The sequence below is a fragment of the Engraulis encrasicolus genome, chromosome 13 (genome assembly GCF_034702125.1).
Source record: "Engraulis encrasicolus isolate BLACKSEA-1 chromosome 13, IST_EnEncr_1.0, whole genome shotgun sequence".
NCBI classification, from domain to species: domain Eukaryota; kingdom Metazoa; phylum Chordata; class Actinopteri; order Clupeiformes; family Engraulidae; genus Engraulis; species Engraulis encrasicolus.
The window spans coordinates 36,563,233-36,581,996 of NC_085869.1; the positions used below are offsets into that span (position 1 = coordinate 36,563,233).

General features: G+C 44.9%; 1 protein-coding gene across 4 annotated transcripts in view; it reads right to left on the minus strand.

The window, feature by feature from the left end:
• Positions 1 to 18,465, minus strand: part of tfdp1a (transcription factor Dp-1, a) — a 32,238-nt gene extending 13,773 nt beyond the window's left edge. The window contains exons 1-7 of one of the 4 annotated variants that reach the window (XM_063213834.1): positions 18,157 to 18,465; positions 15,725 to 15,803; positions 15,542 to 15,608; positions 13,143 to 13,246; positions 12,697 to 12,818; positions 11,734 to 11,899; positions 699 to 845 (exon numbers count right to left, since the gene is read on the minus strand). In XM_063213834.1, coding sequence (XP_063069904.1) covers positions 699 to 845; positions 11,734 to 11,899; positions 12,697 to 12,818; positions 13,143 to 13,246; positions 15,542 to 15,608; positions 15,725 to 15,736 — 618 coding nt within the window. In that variant the 5' untranslated portion in view covers positions 15,737 to 15,803; positions 18,157 to 18,465. Of the gene's footprint in view, positions 1 to 698; positions 846 to 11,733; positions 11,900 to 12,696; positions 12,819 to 13,142; positions 13,247 to 15,541; positions 15,609 to 15,724; positions 15,804 to 16,776; positions 16,900 to 16,961; positions 17,416 to 18,151 lie in introns of those variants that run through there. The other 3 variants (XM_063213835.1, XM_063213837.1, XM_063213836.1) reach the window with 3 other exon arrangements.
• Positions 18,466 to 18,764: the final 299 nt, after the last annotated feature.

The following is an 18,764-nucleotide window of genomic DNA, read 5'->3' on the forward strand; positions in this document are numbered from 1 at the left end:
TACTGTTGAAGACGACATTATGAGCCCCTCTCCTGAAATTAGACAGCTCTCCAATTTCCATGCAATTTGTACCAGCTAAACTATTTACAACGGAGAAATCGGCCGAAATCCCTGTAGGACATGTGACAACCTAGTTAACAACTAATCAAAGAGCCTGGTGTCAGTTTTCGTTCATCAATTGCACCATATTGACTATTAATGATCAGGGGGGCTAATAGTTTTGACCATGGCATTTTTCCCTTTTTTGTTTCAACTCATTGTAAAAATGGAAACATCCACATTCGACTTATTGGACACCATCTTCATGGTCTATTTGTTTCCAGAAAAACAGAAACGTCTTAATAATGGTTATTCCCACTGAGTGATCAAGAGAGATGTCTAATTTCAGGAGGGGGCCTAATGGAGGCAAGGATATTGTTGCGCTCTAGATGTTTAGAAAAATAAGTAGGTGCATGGACCCAAAAAGTATAGTTCAAAGTAGAAGCAGGTACGCACACTAAATAAGACACTAAGGTCAAGCACAAGGAGTTTTTTTTCCCTTCCTCAGAGCAGAGTAGAGCATACGTTTCAGGTTGCTGCCATCATCAGTGCTCTCTGTGCTCACAATGAGCCCAAAAATGAGGGGGCCTAATAACATCATCTTCAACTGTAGCAACATTTCACAGTCCCATCCCTTCAGCGTGCTCCAGTCCTCTCACCTCCAGGTTCTGGCACTCCTGGGCCGAGTTGGTGGGCAGGCCGATCCACTTGATCTCCTTCTTCTCCTTGGAGATGATGTTCATGGCCATCAGCACGTTCAGGGCGTCGTAGACGCGCCGTCTTATGTTCTTCTGGTCGTACACATGCTGCAACACAGTGAAGGGGATAGATTATTAAGACAATGTTTATGAGTATGTGAATGTGTTTGTGTGCCTATTTTTCAGGAAACAATGTTGCCTCAGACACCCCACTAGATACATTTGTTTCAAACCACTAAAAATGGTTTGACCTGAAATGAAGAAATAGTCTAGATGAAAGTCTACAGAACGCTTAAAGGCCAACTTCCGATAAAACTCAGTTTTACTCACTCCTTTCGAAGATCGGACGGTCACCCCAAGTTAAACTCACTTGCAAGGCTCTCATAGCGGTGCGTCAACTCTCCTGGCTGTGTTTCCCGGTGTTTCCCAATTTACATCAATAATGCAGAGAAACGAGCGAATCACGAAAGCCTTTCTGTGTTTCGTCACGTCGAAAGAAGGCGTTGCCCACAAAGGTTTATATCGACCCATTTATCTAAAAACATGTCGAGTAATTTTTTTCTGCTTGTTTTCAAAACAAGCAACGTCTGGTGGTCCGAAACATAGCTTAGCTTAGCTATCAGCTGGTTGCTACTCTCAGGTACACACACAGCACAAAGCCTCATACATAAAGCCTGCTCACTCCGGTTGCTCCGTGCCTACAGCTCGCCTAGGGGTCGCTGTCGAAAGAGCACAGCCCTGAATGGAGCCTGCACGCCTCCGTTGGCGCCCCTATAGTGCAGTACCATCCGGGGAAGTGGCGACTCTGTTTCCCATTACATTCCCTCCCAAGGCTGGAGGACTGAGCCAATCAGAGACGCGTTTCTTTGAGAGCAGGAGGAGTGAGCCAATCAGAGACGCATTTCCACGAGAAACACGGAACACTCTCTCGTTTCTCCACAAGCCACCTTGCCAGCTTGCAAAAACGTCTTGAAACAAAGCAACCAGAACGTTTTTTAAAACAGGACCAACGCGTAACACATTCAATAACAATGGGGAACACGGCAATATTAATTAAATTACGTTGAGAGGCGATCTTTAAAAAAGGTACACTGTGCAGAAAATGGTCAAAAAAAGGTACTGCAACTATGCTGCTCATTGAAACTGGGCTGCCTATTGCCAAATTTGATCTTTTCATGAAAGTTTACTAAGTAATACACTAACATTTTCTAGTATGGCCCAAGTACAGTGATTTTTGCAGCTAAAAATGGCTATTTCTGGAAATTCAAATTGGCGGACCATGGAGAAGTTCCCCTTTTTCATGTATGAAAAGTGCCATTTTTCCAGTCATAATGAATACTTAGAATTTGATGGTGGTGGTAAGTATTCACGAAAAAGGTAACATTAGTGAATGGGTAGCTTGAATTCTGGAAATAAACAACTACAAATCTCACACAGTGTACCTTTAAAGGTAGAGCACATCATTTTTTGCAGAAGCTTGTGTAACAAGTTCGGACACCAGTAAGTCGTGGACACCACAGAAGACCAAAGAGACAAATCAAATGTACATGAGGGTTTATTGAAACAACAAATGACACTGAAGACAAATGGGAGGATCGGAGGAATAGCTGCTCACCTACAGGGGTATCAATGCAAACAGGAAACACTACAATACTATAACCACTACAAATCCTAGGACTAGAGACACACAAAGTATCAGCATGCAAAGGGTTAAAGGCACTGCAAACTTTTAAGGGTAAAACCCCAACAAACACTAAATACATAAGACTGTGGTGAGCAGCTAACCCCTCACCCCAGCCAGTGGCCCAAGATGCACAAGTTTAAAACCCAACTAATTAAATAGACTATCTGTTTTAAATATAATTATTATCTTTATTAAGTTTAACACATAATATCTAAAAGCATAAAATCACACACACTATCAATAACAAACTACTCTCACTGGGCCGCTGGCTAGAGTAATTGGTGGCGCACAGTGTCCCAGCACAGGTTGGCCACCCTGTCTGAGACAAACAAAACAAAATTAAGCAAGCACACACACACACACCTTCAATCACACATTAAGACTGCACTCATGCACTCACACAACACCAACGGAACCCAGCTACAGGAGAGTCAGGTGAGTCACCAAGGTAAGTCAACCAGGTAAGTTAAACAGTCTCAATACATAAACACACTCAATATCTTTCACACAACACAGGCACTCAAAAGAAAATTGAGGGAGTTGGGAGACCAAGAGCTTTGTCTATGCCATCTTTCTTTCCATACATGATGCCTTGTTCTAGATTCTCAGGGGGGAGAGGGGCAAATGACATTTCTTTTAAACAATGGAAAAGTGATTTGGAAATGTGGTTTCGAATGTGTGCTGTACCAGAAGAAAACCAAACTGATTGGGTTATTAACTGCTTAGATGGGGAAGCAAAGCGGGAGATAGCCATTTTACCTGACACTGACAAAGACACAGTAGCTAAAGTTTTCAAAAAGCTTAAAGATTTGTATGCTAGCCCTGCCTCTGCCTCAGTCACTCGCTTGCTCTTTTTCAATTGTAGGCAACACTCTGAAGAGGGTGTGAGAGGCTTTGCGCTCCGCCTACAGGAGTGTTGGCAAAAAATGATGGTGAAGGACGCTGCCAATATCCTGAACCCAGAGGTGCTGATGCGAGACCAGTTCATCTCTGGACTTTCGGATGAAGGGCTGAAGAGGGACCTGAGGCTAAAGGTAACATTGAATAATGACCTTAAATTTTCAGACGTGAAGACTGAGGCAGTGCTGCGTGCCGGGTTGGAGGAAGAGGGCCATGCCTATTGTGGAGCAGTGAGGAATGCCACACAAAAGCAACCTTGGGAGGACGATCTTAAGAAACTGAAAGTGGAACTGAAAGCAGAGCTGTCAAAGGAAGTCGAAGTCCAAGTGAACAATCTCTCCCAGACCCTCCTGCAGGGTATTAGAGAAGAGTTCCAGAAATCAAGACAGCAGGGGAGTTCCCAGAGCAATGGCTCGCTGCAGGCCCCCCAAAGGTCACGGAGCTATTCCCCAGCCCCGAGACACCAACCGGCAGGTCGACAGCCAAGGCCCCGTGAGTATGATGAACAAGGGCACCCCATATGCTTTAACTGTGGAGCCCCTGGTCACATCGCCCGCAATTGCCCTAAGCAGAACCCACAGCCCACTTTAAACTAGTGCCCCCTGCTGTTGAGGATCAAACGGTAGGCCCACTTGTAAATGATCCACTACATGCACCTCCTAGGTCACAGGAAAAGTCATGCCCCACCCCTCACCAAGTAGTGTCTGCAGTAAACCCTACACATCTCAAACCAGTCTCTCATTCTGCTGTCACCCCTCCACCAACAAACCAGTCCCCCTCGACACTGCCCATGGCAAAACCTGACCCACCCCATACAAGTTCCCTGTCATTGCATGTAGCTAACTCCACAGCTGGAAATGCCCCTTCAAGCACAAGTCTGCCCTCTTGTGATCTTGTTGGGGAATGCCCCATGATACAGGTGTCCATGGATGGAGTTGCTGTCTCGTGCCTGCTGGATACTGGCTCCCAAGTATCCATGATGCGTCAGGACTGGTTTGAAGAGCATTTCGGAAAGAATGGTCAACGGCTAAAGGATCCAACCTCCTGGCTAAAGCTGAGAGCAGCCAATGGCAAAGAAATACCATATCTGGGGTATGTAACGCTTCAGGTGGATGTTGCTGGTGTAAGCCTAGAGAATGTGGGAGTAATCGTAGTCAAAAATTCATGTCTGACGGTGTCTGCACTAGTGGGGATGAATATCATCAAAGAAGTTTGGCAGATCTTGTTCCAGAACAGTGCCCCCTGTGATGTCAAAAGGCAACCACCATTGAACACCTTTGGAAAAGTCATGTGGCAGAAAGCTATGCACATCTGCCAAAAAGAACACCGCTTCACCTCACCAGAGGGGTTCGTGGGCTATGCCCGTCTGGCCAGTCGGCGCCCTGTAACAGTTCCAGGTAATCGTGAGGAGCTCTTGAACTGTAAAGCTCGAAAAGGACCTTGTGGTCGAAGTTACGAAGCTCTCATGGAGCCGCTGCCCACCAGAGACGGGCTGCTGGTGGCTCGCTCCCTGGTGAATGTGAACAATGGTCAAATGCAGGCGCGTGTCCGAAATATCAGTAATACACAAATGACCTTGTACCCATACCAAAGATTGGGAGAATTGGTGACATTAAATGTGTGTGAAGTGTTTGATGACTGTCCTGACTTGCAGTTGGTCCCCAATGAAGCCAGTGGGGTGCCAGTAAATGCAGTGGAAGCAGGTAGTGTGAACGCCAACCCACCACCTCAATTTGACCTAGAAGGGGTGCAATTGTCAGCTGAGCAAAAAGAAAAACTGGCCACACTGTTGACTACACATCAGTCTGTCTTTTCACAGCATGAGGAGGACTATGGCTGCACGGAGACCATCCTACATGAGATACCAACAGGGGATGCAGCCCCAATCAGACAGAGATATCGACAGATCCCTCCAAATCTGTACGGTGAGGTCAAGGCTTTGATTAAACGAATGTTGGATGCCGACATAATCAAACCCAGCTCAAGTCCATGGTCCTCTCCTATAGTCCTAGTACGGAAAAAGGATGGCTCCATTCGGTTTTGTGTAGACTATAGGCAGCTGAACCAAGTAACCCGAAAAGACTCATACCCCCTACCCCGGGTGGAAGAAGCATTAGCCAGCTTAAAGAAGGCCCGCTGGTACTCGACCCTTGATCTTGCGTCAGGTTACTGGCAAGTCAAAATGCACCAAAAAGATATGGACAAAACGGCTTTCACCACTCCTATGGGGCTATTTGAGTTCCAACGAATGCCATTCGGACTGTGCAATGCACCGGCAAGCTTCCAACGCCTGATGGAGAGCTGCTTGGGAGATCAAAACTATCAATCATTGTTGATTTACCTTGATGATGTGATTGTTTTTGCCCCAGACTTTAATAGCCACCTTGATCGCCTTGATTTTGTCTTCTCTCGCCTCTCCCAGCAGGGTCTAAAGTTGAAACCAGACAAATGCAAGCTCCTCCGAAGCAGTGTCCAGTATCTGGGTCACGTGGTATCTGATGCTGGAATAGCTCCAGACCCTGACAAGGTGGTGGCTGTTCAGGAATGGAAGGTACCAAAGTCCACAACAGAGTTGCGAGCCTTCCTTGGCCTGGCTGGGTACTACCGCAGATTTGTTAATGGGTTCTCACAAACAGCAGCACCACTGCATAAGCTACTGGAAGGGCACCCCACCAAGAAACCTAAGGCCAAAGCATCATGCCCCCCATGGAATTGGTCAGATGATTGTGAAGCAGCCTTTGAATCCCTAAAATAAGGCCTTGTGCAGGCACCACTCCTGGCATTTGCCGATTTCACATTACCCTTCCTGCTTTATACAGATGCAAGCCACAAAGGCTTAGGGGCTGTGCTCTCTCAAAAACAAGATGGACAGGAGAAGGTTATTGCTTATGCCAGTAGGGGTCTCCAGGGTGCAGAACGCAATGATGCGAATTATAGCTCTTTCAAATTGGAACTACTGGCTCTTAAGTGGGCAATCACTGAAAAGTTCCACGAGTACCTCCTTGGATCAGATTTCACTGTATACACTGACAACAATCCCCTTGCACATCTGGCCACAGCACGATTAGGGGCAGTGGAGCAACGGTGGGTGGCTCGGCTGGCCAGCTACAGATTCCAGGTCAAGCACCGCTCTGGCAAGTCAAATGTAAATGCTGATGTTCTGTCCCGTTACCCAGTAGGTGCTGCAGTGGTGCCAGAGGAAGACGATGGCATGGAAGTCCCCGGGTTCGAAGAGGTGACCGTTGAAGTGGTGCAAGCTTGCCTCTCAGGGTCCTGCTCAGCAGCCTCTACAGGACCAGTGTCAGACCAGCCACCGCCCTCTGGGGGCTCCAGAATAGGACAAGACTGGACAATGGAGAGGTGGGCAGAAATACAACAGCAAGATCCTGTAATCTCACGTGTATTGCATGTTTTCCAGACAAAGAGGCCTTTGCGGCGGGAGGAGCGAGAACGAGAGACCCCCAACGTGCTGAGGCTGTTGAAAGAGATGCCCCGTCTGCGGCTTCGAGAAGGAGTGCTGTATCGGTGCATTCAAGATCCAAACACCAACATGCTGCGCTACCAGCTCATTCTCCCTCAAAGTCTCCAGAGGGAGGCATTCACCTGTTGCCATGACAAGATGGGACATTTTGGAACTGAAAAGACTCTGAAAACATTGCAGATAAACTACTATTGGGCACACATGGCTGCCGATGTCCAGAAATGGTACTCAGAATGCCCGCCATGCATCCTTAGGAAAAGACCTGGCACGTCAGCTGTTGGCTTGACCCCTATTGCTGCCTCCTACCCTCTCGAACTGGTCACCATGGACTTTCTGTCCCTCGAAGCAGCAGTGGGGGGCTTTCAAAACATCATGGTGCTGACTGACCACTTCACCAAGTTTGCCTGGGCAGCAGCCACCCGAGACCAAACAGCAGTCACCACAGTGAGGGTCATGTGGCAGCAGGTCATACAGTACTTTGGCTGTCCGTCCCGGTTCCACTCAGACCAGGGTCCAAATTTTGAGGCAGCAGTGGTGAAGCAGCTCTGTGAACTATACGGCTGTAAGAAGAGTCATACCACTCCTTACCATCCAGAGGGTAACGGCCTCACAGAACGTTTCAACCGGACCCTACTTGGAATGCTGGGAACTCTGGTGGATGAGAAGAAACAAAGGTGGGCCGACTACTTACCTGAAATGCTGCATGCCTATAATAACACTGTCCATAGCTCCACAGGGTATACCCCATCCTACCTCATGTTCGGCCGGCATGTCAGGACCCCCCTGGATGTGATGCTGGGGCACCCTGTGGATGAACAGAGTACCGTGGAGGAGTGGGTGAGAAGACACCATGAGCGCCTACACTACGCCTACCGGAGAGCGGGTGAGTTGACTGGCGGGGCAGGGCAGCATCAAAAGAAACAACACGACAATCAGGGTCTCCTTGGACCTTTAACGGTGGGAGAACGGGTGTTGGTTCGTAATGTTGGTCCTAAGGGACATGGCAAACTTGCTAATTTTTGGAGTAATATGCCCTACGTGGTGATTAAACAACCAAACCTTGACATACCTGTTTATGTTGTTAAGCCTGAAAAGGGGAGTGGGAAAGAAAGGGTTTTGCATAGGAAGTTGCTTCGGCCTTGTCCTCTGTCTTTACAGGCCCCTGGGGAAGAAACGGCGACGGCAGCAGATGGACCTGGACCCTCAACCCAAGCTGCAGACGTGGCTAGGCCCCCAACTCCTTGGCTGTTCCCACCAACCTGGTTCCTACCACCACTGACGACCTGCACTCCCGCTGCACGTCCGTCCACAGAGGACGGGGCTGCCTCTGACGCTGAGGGGCCACGTCGGTCACTCCGTGCCACCAAAGGTGTCCCGCCAGAACGATACCGGGATGCTTGAGGTCAGCCCGAGGACGGGCTGCGTGAAAGCGGAGGGGGGTGTAACAGGTTGGACTGTTCGGGGTGGGTGCAATGACTGGGCCGGGACCATAGGGGAGCTGTGGCGCTGAGGGATAGGAAGTGCCCGGTCAGAAATGATGGCTTCCTTTAAAAACAGGAAGTTGGAGGTGCCGGGCCTCTTTGGTCTCCATTGTGAAGGGGGTAAGGTTGGTGGCGTGCAGCTTTATTTTCTTTTGAGTGCCTGTGTTGTGTGAAAGATATTGAGTGTGTTTATGTATTGAGACTGTTTAACTTACCTGGTTAACTTACCTTGGTGACTCACCTGACTCTCCTGTAGCTGGGTTCCGTTGGTGTTGTGTGAGTGCATGAGTGCAGTCTTAATGTGTGATTGAAGGTGTGTGTGTGTGTGCTTGCTTAATTTTGTTTTGTTTGTCTCAGACAGGGTGGCCAACCTGTGCTGGGACACTGTGCGCCACCAATTACTCTAGCCAGCGGCCCAGTGAGAGTAGTTTGTTATTGATAGTGTGTGTGATTTTATGCTTTTAGATATTATGTGTTAAACTTAATAAAGATAATTATATTTAAAACAGATAGTCTATTTAATTAGTTGGGTTTTAAACTTGTGCATCTTGGGCCACTGGCTGGGGTGAGGGGTTAGCTGCTCACCACAGTCTTATTTATTTAATGTTTGTTGGGGTTTTACCCTTAAAAGTTTGCAGTGCCTTTAACCCTTTGCATGCTGATACTTTGTGTGTCTCTAGTCCTAGGATTTGTAGTGGTTATAGTATTGTAGTGTTTCCTCTTTGCATTGATACCCCTGTAGGTGAGCAGCTATTCCTCCGATCCTCCCATTTGTCTTCAGTGTCATTCGTTGTTTCAATAAACCCTCATGTACATTTGATTTGTCTCTTTGGTCTTCTGTGGTGTCCACGACTTACTGGTATCTGAACTTGTTACATCTTTGGCGTAGTCTGCAGCACCAGTAATTTAAAAAAAAAAGTCGTACACCATTGAAGATGTCTCAAAAGAAAATAAAGCTGCACGCCACCAACCATACCCCCTTCACAATGGAGACCAAAGAGGCCCGGCACCTCCAACTTCCTGTTTTCAAAGGAAGCCATCATTTCTGACCGGGCACTTCCTATCCCTCAGCGCCACAGCTCCCCTATGGTCCCGGCCCAGTCATTGCACCCACCCCGAACAGTCCAACCTGTTACACGTGTTTGCAGAATGTATGCTGCCCATTTACAAATGTTACCATTGTCATGTATATTTACCACCATCATTTCTAAGTATTCATTAAGACTTGGAAATGTACACTTATGGATGCATCCTCTCCATGTCTGCCATTTTGAATTGCCAATCATCATCTTTGGCTGCAAATCTTACCATGCTGTACTTTGGCCAGACCACAAAATATTTGTTTATTAATAATAATAATAATAATAATAATAATAATAATAATACTTTCGTTTTATATAGCGCCTTTCAAAACACCCAAGGACGCTTCACAGAGTGTTGTGTTGGAAAGTGTGAGTGTGTGTACGCGTCAGTGTGTGAGCATGTGTGTGAATGCATGTAAGTGAAAGTGCTTGTGGGACTAGCAGCCATAAGCCTCCAGGAAGCTATTACCTAGTTAATATTCAGGAATAGATCAAGTGTGTGAATGGGCAGCATATATTCGGAAACTAAGCGATTAAAATTACCTACTCTACCTTTAATCACTGAAATGGTGCCTGCTACACATGGTCACCCCTGAATACGTGAATAAAAGGGACGTAGTAGGACTGAGCAAGCTGAATGTGCAGGACAGACAAATACGCTATGGAATAACGTTTAACAAGAATGACACGCCTGGGATTACAAAATATTCTACTTATGCAAGAGAGGTCCAGGTTTTCCACAAATCGTGCCAAACATGTGGACGCCACCAGGGGAAACAACCACCTATTCCCCCATAGCCACCTACTAGCGCAAGACAACCACACAGTATTCCCAAAAAGTATTACTAGCAAGGGTTGTCATCACAGGTCGATGATCTAGATATGTAGCCTACGTACAGCCATCAGCACATACTTTTCACTATTGTACATCCTAAGACAACATCTGAAATTACATGTTTGGGTTGACAGAACTGTGCAAATGCCTGCTCCCGAACCTAATCTTGCACTGAATTACATATTCACGCTGATTATCTGAGCAAATGCATTGCAAACTGAAAAATGCTAGATTTTTCTGGGAAAACCATGACAGCGTACACGTCAGCGGGTGCATCCGGGCCACCATACATTATGAGTGACAGACGTTCTGCACTTTGGTGTACACCGCATTTCACATTATAACGCAAATGACATTTTTTGCCGTTTTCCCAAATAATCAATAGAAATGACAGTCGTCTTAATTTTCAAGTAATCGGCCATTAGAGTACAATTCAAAAGTTTTTGAATGAACCTTCCAATGATAACGGTATTTTTTTAAATAACAAAAAACTTAAAATGCCCAAAATGCTCTGTTCCAAATTATTACGCAAAACAGTTTTGTAGTGTTGTAATACAAATTTCTTTCTTTTTTTCCCATTTACATCAAAACAGTTGGCATTTGGTACCTTCTAAATTACATTTCGATGTTCAAAACTTGGTCATAAGCTGTAACTGGAATGCTGCGTTTAACATTGAAGTCAATGGCAGGGCATTGCATGGGAGTTATGGAAGCCTAGATATCCTTGATGCTTTGCTCTCAGCTGTTTTTGTTTGTTTGGTCTGGTGACCCACACTTCACTCTTCAATACACCCGTAGATTTCCATGCCACGTGTAGGTGCTTTGGAGGTGATGACATTCTAACTCACCAGACATAGCATCCCATTCATTTTCAATGGGGTTTTATGTCTGGTGCGTTAGAATGTCATCACCTCAAAAGCACCTAAACGTGGCATGGAAATCTACGGGTATATTGAAGAGTGAAGTGTGGGTCACCAGACCAAACAAACAAAAACAGCTGAGAGCAAAGCATCAAGGATATCTGGGCTTCCATAACTCCCATGCAATGCCCTACCATTGACTTCAATGTTAATCGCAGCATTCCAGTTACTAAGACAAAGAGCTTATCACCAAGTATTGAACATTGAAATGTAATTTAGAAGGTACCAAATTCCAACTGTTTTAATGTAAATGGGAAAAAAAGAAAGAAATTTGGATTACAACACTACAAAACTATTTTGCGTAATAATGTGGAACAGAGCATTTAAAGTTTTTTATTATTTAAAAAAATACCGTTATCATTGGAAGGTTCATTCAAAAACTTTTAAATTGTACTCTAATGGCTGATGACTTGAAAATTATGACGACTGTCATTTGTATTGATTATTTGGGGAAACAGCGAAAAATGTCATTTGCATAATAATGTGGAATGCGGTGTAGAACGTAACTGGCGTAGGCTTCGGACACTAGCACCAAAAACGATAGGGTCCCTGCTAGTTATATCCTAGCAATAGCAGGTACTGTGAAGTGCAGTGAATGAAGAGTGGGACTCACAGGGTCGTTTGGGGAGATGGGGTTGTCTGAGGAGCTGAACTCAGCTACCAGCTCGTCGGCCACTTCATTGTAGGTGGTGACTCCCTTCTTCTGAACCTTCTCGCAAACCTTCATGGAGAAATGCCTCAGCCCTTTGCCATTCTTCTCTCCTTTCTTGCTGCGCTTGCTTTGGACAGACAAAAGTAGATGAGAGTCAGTGGTCTTTTAAAAATATATATTTTTCAGGGGCGTTTTTGCCCTTATTTCAATAGGACAATATGAGAGGGGACAGGAAGTGAGTGGGAGGGAGAGATGTGGGTAGTACTGGCAAATGACCCAGGCCGGAATCGAACCCAGGTCGCCAGCGTAGTAACCCAGCGCCCTACCGTTAAGTGGTCTTGACAGACAATTCAGATCTTGCATAACAACAAGCCATGTGACACTGAACTGCTTAACAGTGACTCAGTGAGCTGGATTTCATATAGGCAAAAACATCTGTGGCGAGTCAAGTTTGACCAATCAGACTAAACTAAAATGCAACATGTAGCAGTTTCAAGACCAATTCATTGAATACTTGCAACTGCTCACTGCTCAAACCTTTCAAGGTCTGAGCAGTTTGATTTCAGCAACTTTGTACTGAACTGTGAGCTTCGCCTTACTAAGACTTTGGCTTCGGTTTAACTCCTCCACTATACTCGTGTCCATGGGTGCATTTTAATACGCGGACTCCCTTGTATGCTTGAGGCCTTGCGTCACTTTCTCATTTGCAATCGGTACGGTGATTGAAGAATCGTCCCCCAAAAGTTGCTGAGGATAGGCTGACCGCGAGGAAACTCCATTGTTTTCTCCACAGAGGCGGGGCGTCAGTGAGAGGCGGGGCGTCAGTGAGAGGCGGGGCGTCAGTGAAACGCGAGGCCACAAGCACAGGTTGAGGATGGGAGTCGGCATATTGTAATCCACTTCATACATGTTGCAAATGCTCACCCTGATGACCATGGTGAGGCTTCGGACGGCTGGCTCTGGGCGAACAGCTGAGAGCTGGGTGTGTGGGGACTGTTCACGAGGATGGCATTGGAGCCACTAGGTCTCTGTGGTGTGCTGATCACCTGAAGAGAAACAGAATGGTTGCAAGAGGTACTTTTGTAAGTCATGTAGTTTAGCTATTCAGTGCGGCTGGTTGCAGCTCTAGGTTGCACCTTCATGAGTTTGCACATCTTGGCATGTAAAGGCATTTGTCTTTACATCATCCCCACATGGATCCAAAGCACTGCCCTCCACAAACATATGGCCACTCGCAACTTCAGATAAATGACTAGACCTAATTCATCACAAATACATCACATTTCCAGATATGTGCTTCACTCTTTCAGTGACCCATCAGAAGTCGTCATCCAAAAACAGAAAACAAGGAAAATGCCGCGTCCACTTACCAAATGTGGGGCGATGTTGACATTAGACGGGCCAAGTGTTTTTGGTAGCAGCTGCTTCGCAACAGGAATCGTCTGTGGATGGACAGTCACCAGGGACAGGACACCTGCAGACACCATTCAAACACAGAGCGGTTAGTCAGACATCAATTCCATCAATGACAGGGAAGTGCAATTGGAAACAGTCAGAAAATAGGGACATGGGGCCTATACAACAAAGCTGGTTCAGGAGTAAACCAAGATAAGTTAAGAGGTAAATCATATAATAGAAGAGCAAAGAGTCCTCATTTTCTTAAAAAAAACGAGGACTCTAGGCTCTTCCATTATATGATTTAACCCTTAACTTAACCTGGTTTACTCCTGAACCAGCGTTGTAGTATAGGCCCCTGGGGGCATATTACAGAAACTTCCTATCTTGAGAATCTTATCTTATCTGTCTAGTTACCGCGGCAACGGCACTTTAGGACCGAATTTAGGAAAAGCGTATTACAGAACAGCGTTTCCTAAGTTGTTTTGCGCATCCTGTCTTAAGTTAAGAAAGGGGTATTACAGAAGCATCCTAACTTCGAAAAATCATAAATAAATGGTCCTAACTTTAGGACAGCCACCCAGCTGTCCTAATTCCAGATATCCATTGATTTGTTAGCCAAAATGTAGCTGGTGTTCATAACTATTTACCCACGCTCAGCTCGCTGTTTCAGCCAGAGCTACAGTGAAGTCTATTTCATCCGGGAAAACAACGCAATTGTGAACGGATGATATATTAATTAAATGAAGCTACATTGACTGACCCAAACGACGTGTGAAGTGAAGAGTTGATGATAAATATACCCGACTTCGATGTGAAGTCCGATATCAACTTCCCTAATTGACTGCCGACCAACTGGGTCAAGCCAAGTCGGCTGTATTGTCATCTATTAGGCGCTGGTCATACAAAGACATTTCATGAATTACGTTTCTTAACTGTTGTGCGTGCATTCGTTTGGAAAAAACAAAGCATTGGGATGAAAATATGGAAAATGGGATGCACTTTATTGGGACTGAAACCACTAATGCATTTGGTCAACATGAGGTTTGCAGGCATCGAGAGAGACCTCATTTCGTCCTCACATACATGTTGCTGTATTAGAAATCCGTTCGGTGGAACGTCACTAATAAGTGCGTTATCACATCGATGAGCATAAAAAGTTCCGCGAAATATTTACGTCCTCTTCCTCTCTGGTTTAGTATCACGCACACCGCGAGATGCAGCAGCAGTCAAACTTGTGTGTTCTAGCTTGCGTCGCACTACTGTTGCTAGGTAGCGGTGCATTTGTTGTCAGGTAACAGACATAAAAAGTAGATCGTAGATGTTTAGATCGCTACTTTAGGATTACTAACTCAAGATAAGATAGGATTTCCAAAGATAAGATAAGAATCCTAAATGAAGTTAGGATTTGTTTCTGTAATACCATACTGGAAAAAATCTTCTCAAGTCAAAAGTTAAGATAGAACCACTGAAGATAGGAAGTTTTCTGTAATACTCCCCCTGGTTTCCAGATTGGAAGGTTGCAGGTTCAGATCTCGATCTAGGAATATGATCTCCCGACACCCTTAGCCTGCTTTGCAAAATCATTCCGATCGGAGAGACAGTATGGATTCTACACCAAATGAGGGGTCCTGAGCTAGGGAACCAATCAGAGAGTGGGGAGGCGATGATGCGACCTACTTGACAAACAGAAGCTTGCAGTTTGTTTGAATAGATAAAACTGACACAATTGGCTATGGGCTATGTATGTGCCAAATGAAGCATTCGTAACGCCCGATAGATCCAGTCAGGCCGTCTGGCCCGCCCAGCGAAGCTGCTCGTTTTCCCCTCCGTTTCCTCCGCCCACTGATCAGGCCAGACCATGTGCCGACTGGCAGTGATTGGCACTATCCGACCAATGTGCAGAGTATACAGAGGGGAAGACGTCTTGCTCTCCATATCTTCTGCTCACTGGGCAGGCCAAACAGGTAGCTTCGCTGGGCGAGCCAGACGTGCCGGCCATAGAAAATTGTAAGCCACACATTTACAAGAAAGTGCATAGGAAGCATCCAGACTCCCACTTGTGTGTTAGCCAGGCAACCCTTAGCCATGGCAGCAGGGCTCTTTTGAACAAGACAGCAACACATTGCTAAATGTTAAAGTGACTGTCACCAACAACCTCTTCCTAATAAGCTGCTCCAGAAAGGTGTCTGCTGAGGGTAACATTATGTAATGTTTAGCCAAAACAGTTGACAAGATGAATAGACAGGACAAAATCCCATGAGATTCACTGGACAAGGACCGTCCTCTTGGTTCTTGACGTACACTTTGAACATCTTTGACCCACCATGCTTGCCAACAACCACAATCATGGTGCCTTATCACTTCGACTCACCTTTGCCAGGACTCAGATTCTGATCGATGAAAACCTTCAACTCCCCATTAGCTTCAATCAGACCAGCCTGTAAACAGAACATGATGTGATCTTACACTTCATTGACATTTAACAAATATTTCAGCTGACATATAAGACCATGTCATAAGTCAGAAGGCCTGCACCCAAAATGGCAATACTCACATCTTTGGCCATGATCCTTGGGGGGTGAAACAATTACGGGTTGGTTTTGTTAGTTAACAGTGCCAGTTCGCAGAATCTCCTAGGGAAGAAAAGTTGAGTGTGATTATTATCCAGTGTTTAACAAACAAATAGGGGCTACACAAATGTGGCACCACAATACATTCAATTCTGTCAAGTTGTGAGCAGCACACTTTCGATTCATCCCCCCCCCCCCTCTCTTCATTAACCTGAATGGTTACCTGAGCCCCCGTGACAGTTTGCGCGTGTTGGGGGCTAGTACTCACTCACTTGTAGGCCGCTGAATAATCTGAGACTTTCAACATTTCATTTTACAGAGTTGCTACTCGCAACATCTGTAACAGTGTAGCGACTCGTCCAACGAGTAAAGGATTAACTCCCATTTAAACCCCAGGCCTCGGTATTCCGTTAAAACCGCTAGTGGTTGAGACCCAGGCCCACTTCCTAGCTCACAGCATCCAACGTTATCGGCACAAAGCTAGTGCTGAATTGAGCTATGACCAATTTAGCTAGCGAGCTAAATTGCCTATCGGTAATGTTTCCATAAGGCTCTGAAAACAAAGTCTATGTACATATTAAAAACGTTTATCTACCAGAGGGAATGGACAACCCGATGTTAAATACTTAAAATAGAAAATGCAACTACTTTGTCCCCTTGAAACAACTTTTCGCAAAATCAACGGGGCCGTTTGGTGTACACAGACTAGCAATGCATTGTTCCAAGTAAAACTTTAAAACAATAAGCAAGGGTTTTGGTGCAAAGTGCCTAGATGATCATCAAGTTCCTTCCAAACGCATATGTGTCGCCTCTGTTAATAATAGTACTTTCATTAATAGCGTAACCACGCTAGCTAACTTAGCAAGAGAGCTCTGAAACACGTTTTGCACTACTACACGCATTTGTATGCAATTAAACGATGGAGAATTTCATTTATAATGCTCGAGTTTATTGACTTTTTTTGAATGCATATCACACGGGAGACCTTACGCAAACGACCTAACGACAGATAATTGAGATTTTGCATTGCACTTACGATTGAACACTAATATACAGCTGCTTCCAGTCCTGTTTTTGTTGGCATAGGGGATATGAGAGGAAGAGGAGGTCTAAAGCCCCATCACCAAACAGGAAACTAAAACTCTACAGAAGAATAATTTAGCCTTTGATACATCCAAGAAAAGTAAATGCACCATTCATAGTACCAATAAACTAACTTACGGTAGGAGTTTATCTGTTATTGTTTCACTCATACCCACCCAACTGAGCCACTTCGACAAAATGGATGCTTTGGGAAGAACTAGCCAGCTAGCTAGATTAACGATATGAAGAGCAACGTTGACGCGCGTCGTGGCGGTGATATTAGTTATAATAACTAAATGTTATTGTTTGGTTTGCCGACTAGAGTGGGGTTACTGAGGTTTTCGAGTAACTTAACAGTGAGATTTATACTTCTCAACTTGCTTGCCCCTCAGAAGTCAGTTATGCAAATGGTACAATCGAATACTGTGCTTCACAATATCCAAGTGTGTTTCAGAAAATCCACCACATAGCAGATATCCAGCAGAACTCATTGTGCCCAACCAAAAGACAAGTGGTTTCAGTTGAAAATGCAATACATTGTGAAATATCATTTTCTTGGCTGAATGAAATTGACAAGTCAGCCATTTTACAAAGCTAGTATAGCTAGTTGGATGCAAGGCTAACCCAGCTAGCTAAGTCAATTGTAATTTCCATTCATATGTCTTGGAAACCCGGCCTGTCAACCAGAACAATACTGACATTAGCTTGCTACCACTGCAGCTAATGTAATAGCAATCCAAACTACGATGGATATTGAGTAAGTAATTGATAGTTTCCCCTAAAATGCATGGGATGTATCGCATACAGTTATCACTTCCCTGGAAGATTAAAGTATACTCTAATGCAACAAATGTGAGGATGATTAACAACAGTGTGTGATTAGCAACATGACCTACATAACATCAGATTATGATGACACTGAGAACTACAAATATCGGTCCGTTACCGATCAGAGATAATAGAATATCCCTGAACGTCTAAATGAATTCAGCGTTTAAGACAAAATAATAACGTTAGCTAGCCCAGCTTACTTGTTTAGCTAACACTAGAACTATCTGGTCATCAGCCTTCCTTAGCAAGCTTCAGTCACTCTACCATATGGTTTACAACGTAACGTTCGGTGACTGGCAAGCTAACAAGTTTCTCATTTCGATCAGAATGCGTTCACTCAACCTTCTACACTCTTACTAGTTGCACGATTATTTGATTTTTATTCATGCGTTATTCTATAAAATAATGCAGCGCTTGCTAGCATTGTCTAGAGAGAATCTCTGCTACAACAAAACTTCAAATGATACAGATTTCATCCAACAATGTTATTATGATACCTCACTTTATCAGAGTTGGCGCATGTTGATTCTGATCAATCAGAAGTTGATAAAATTGTCGACAGACAATCAAATAGCTTCTCAAAACATTGGATGCCAACGTCCAAACAGCTCCCCTTTAGCTTTACGATTGCTCAGTGCGAGCCCAAAGCCACTGCTTACTCCGTCTTCGTCCTTCTCTGAAACTGAGCTTGGCGGTGTCTATGAACAAATGATTATGATTGGACATAGGCAACATGACGTCGAAGGTGAAATCCGAGGTAACCACGCCTCTGTTAGCATGTGATTGGTTTGATGTATCCTGCCGCTTTCTCTGTTCTGTAAGGTCATTGGTCAGCAGCTTTTTTTCAGCGTAAACCATGCTGAGCATTCTTCCGCCTTCATTCGACAGGCCCAAAACAAAAAGCATAACATTATTTTTTATTTCTACATACATAACCCCCAATATTCAGCAGTCTATACTTTTGTTTGTGCAAAGTTAGTGTTCTGTATTGAGCTCATCAAGGTTAACAAGACAACCCAATGTTTTTTTTCTCTACCAATAGCCATTATTTTCATGAGAGACAGAAAACAAGTGACAGAAATTGATAAAGCCTGGCACTGTCAGTCAAAA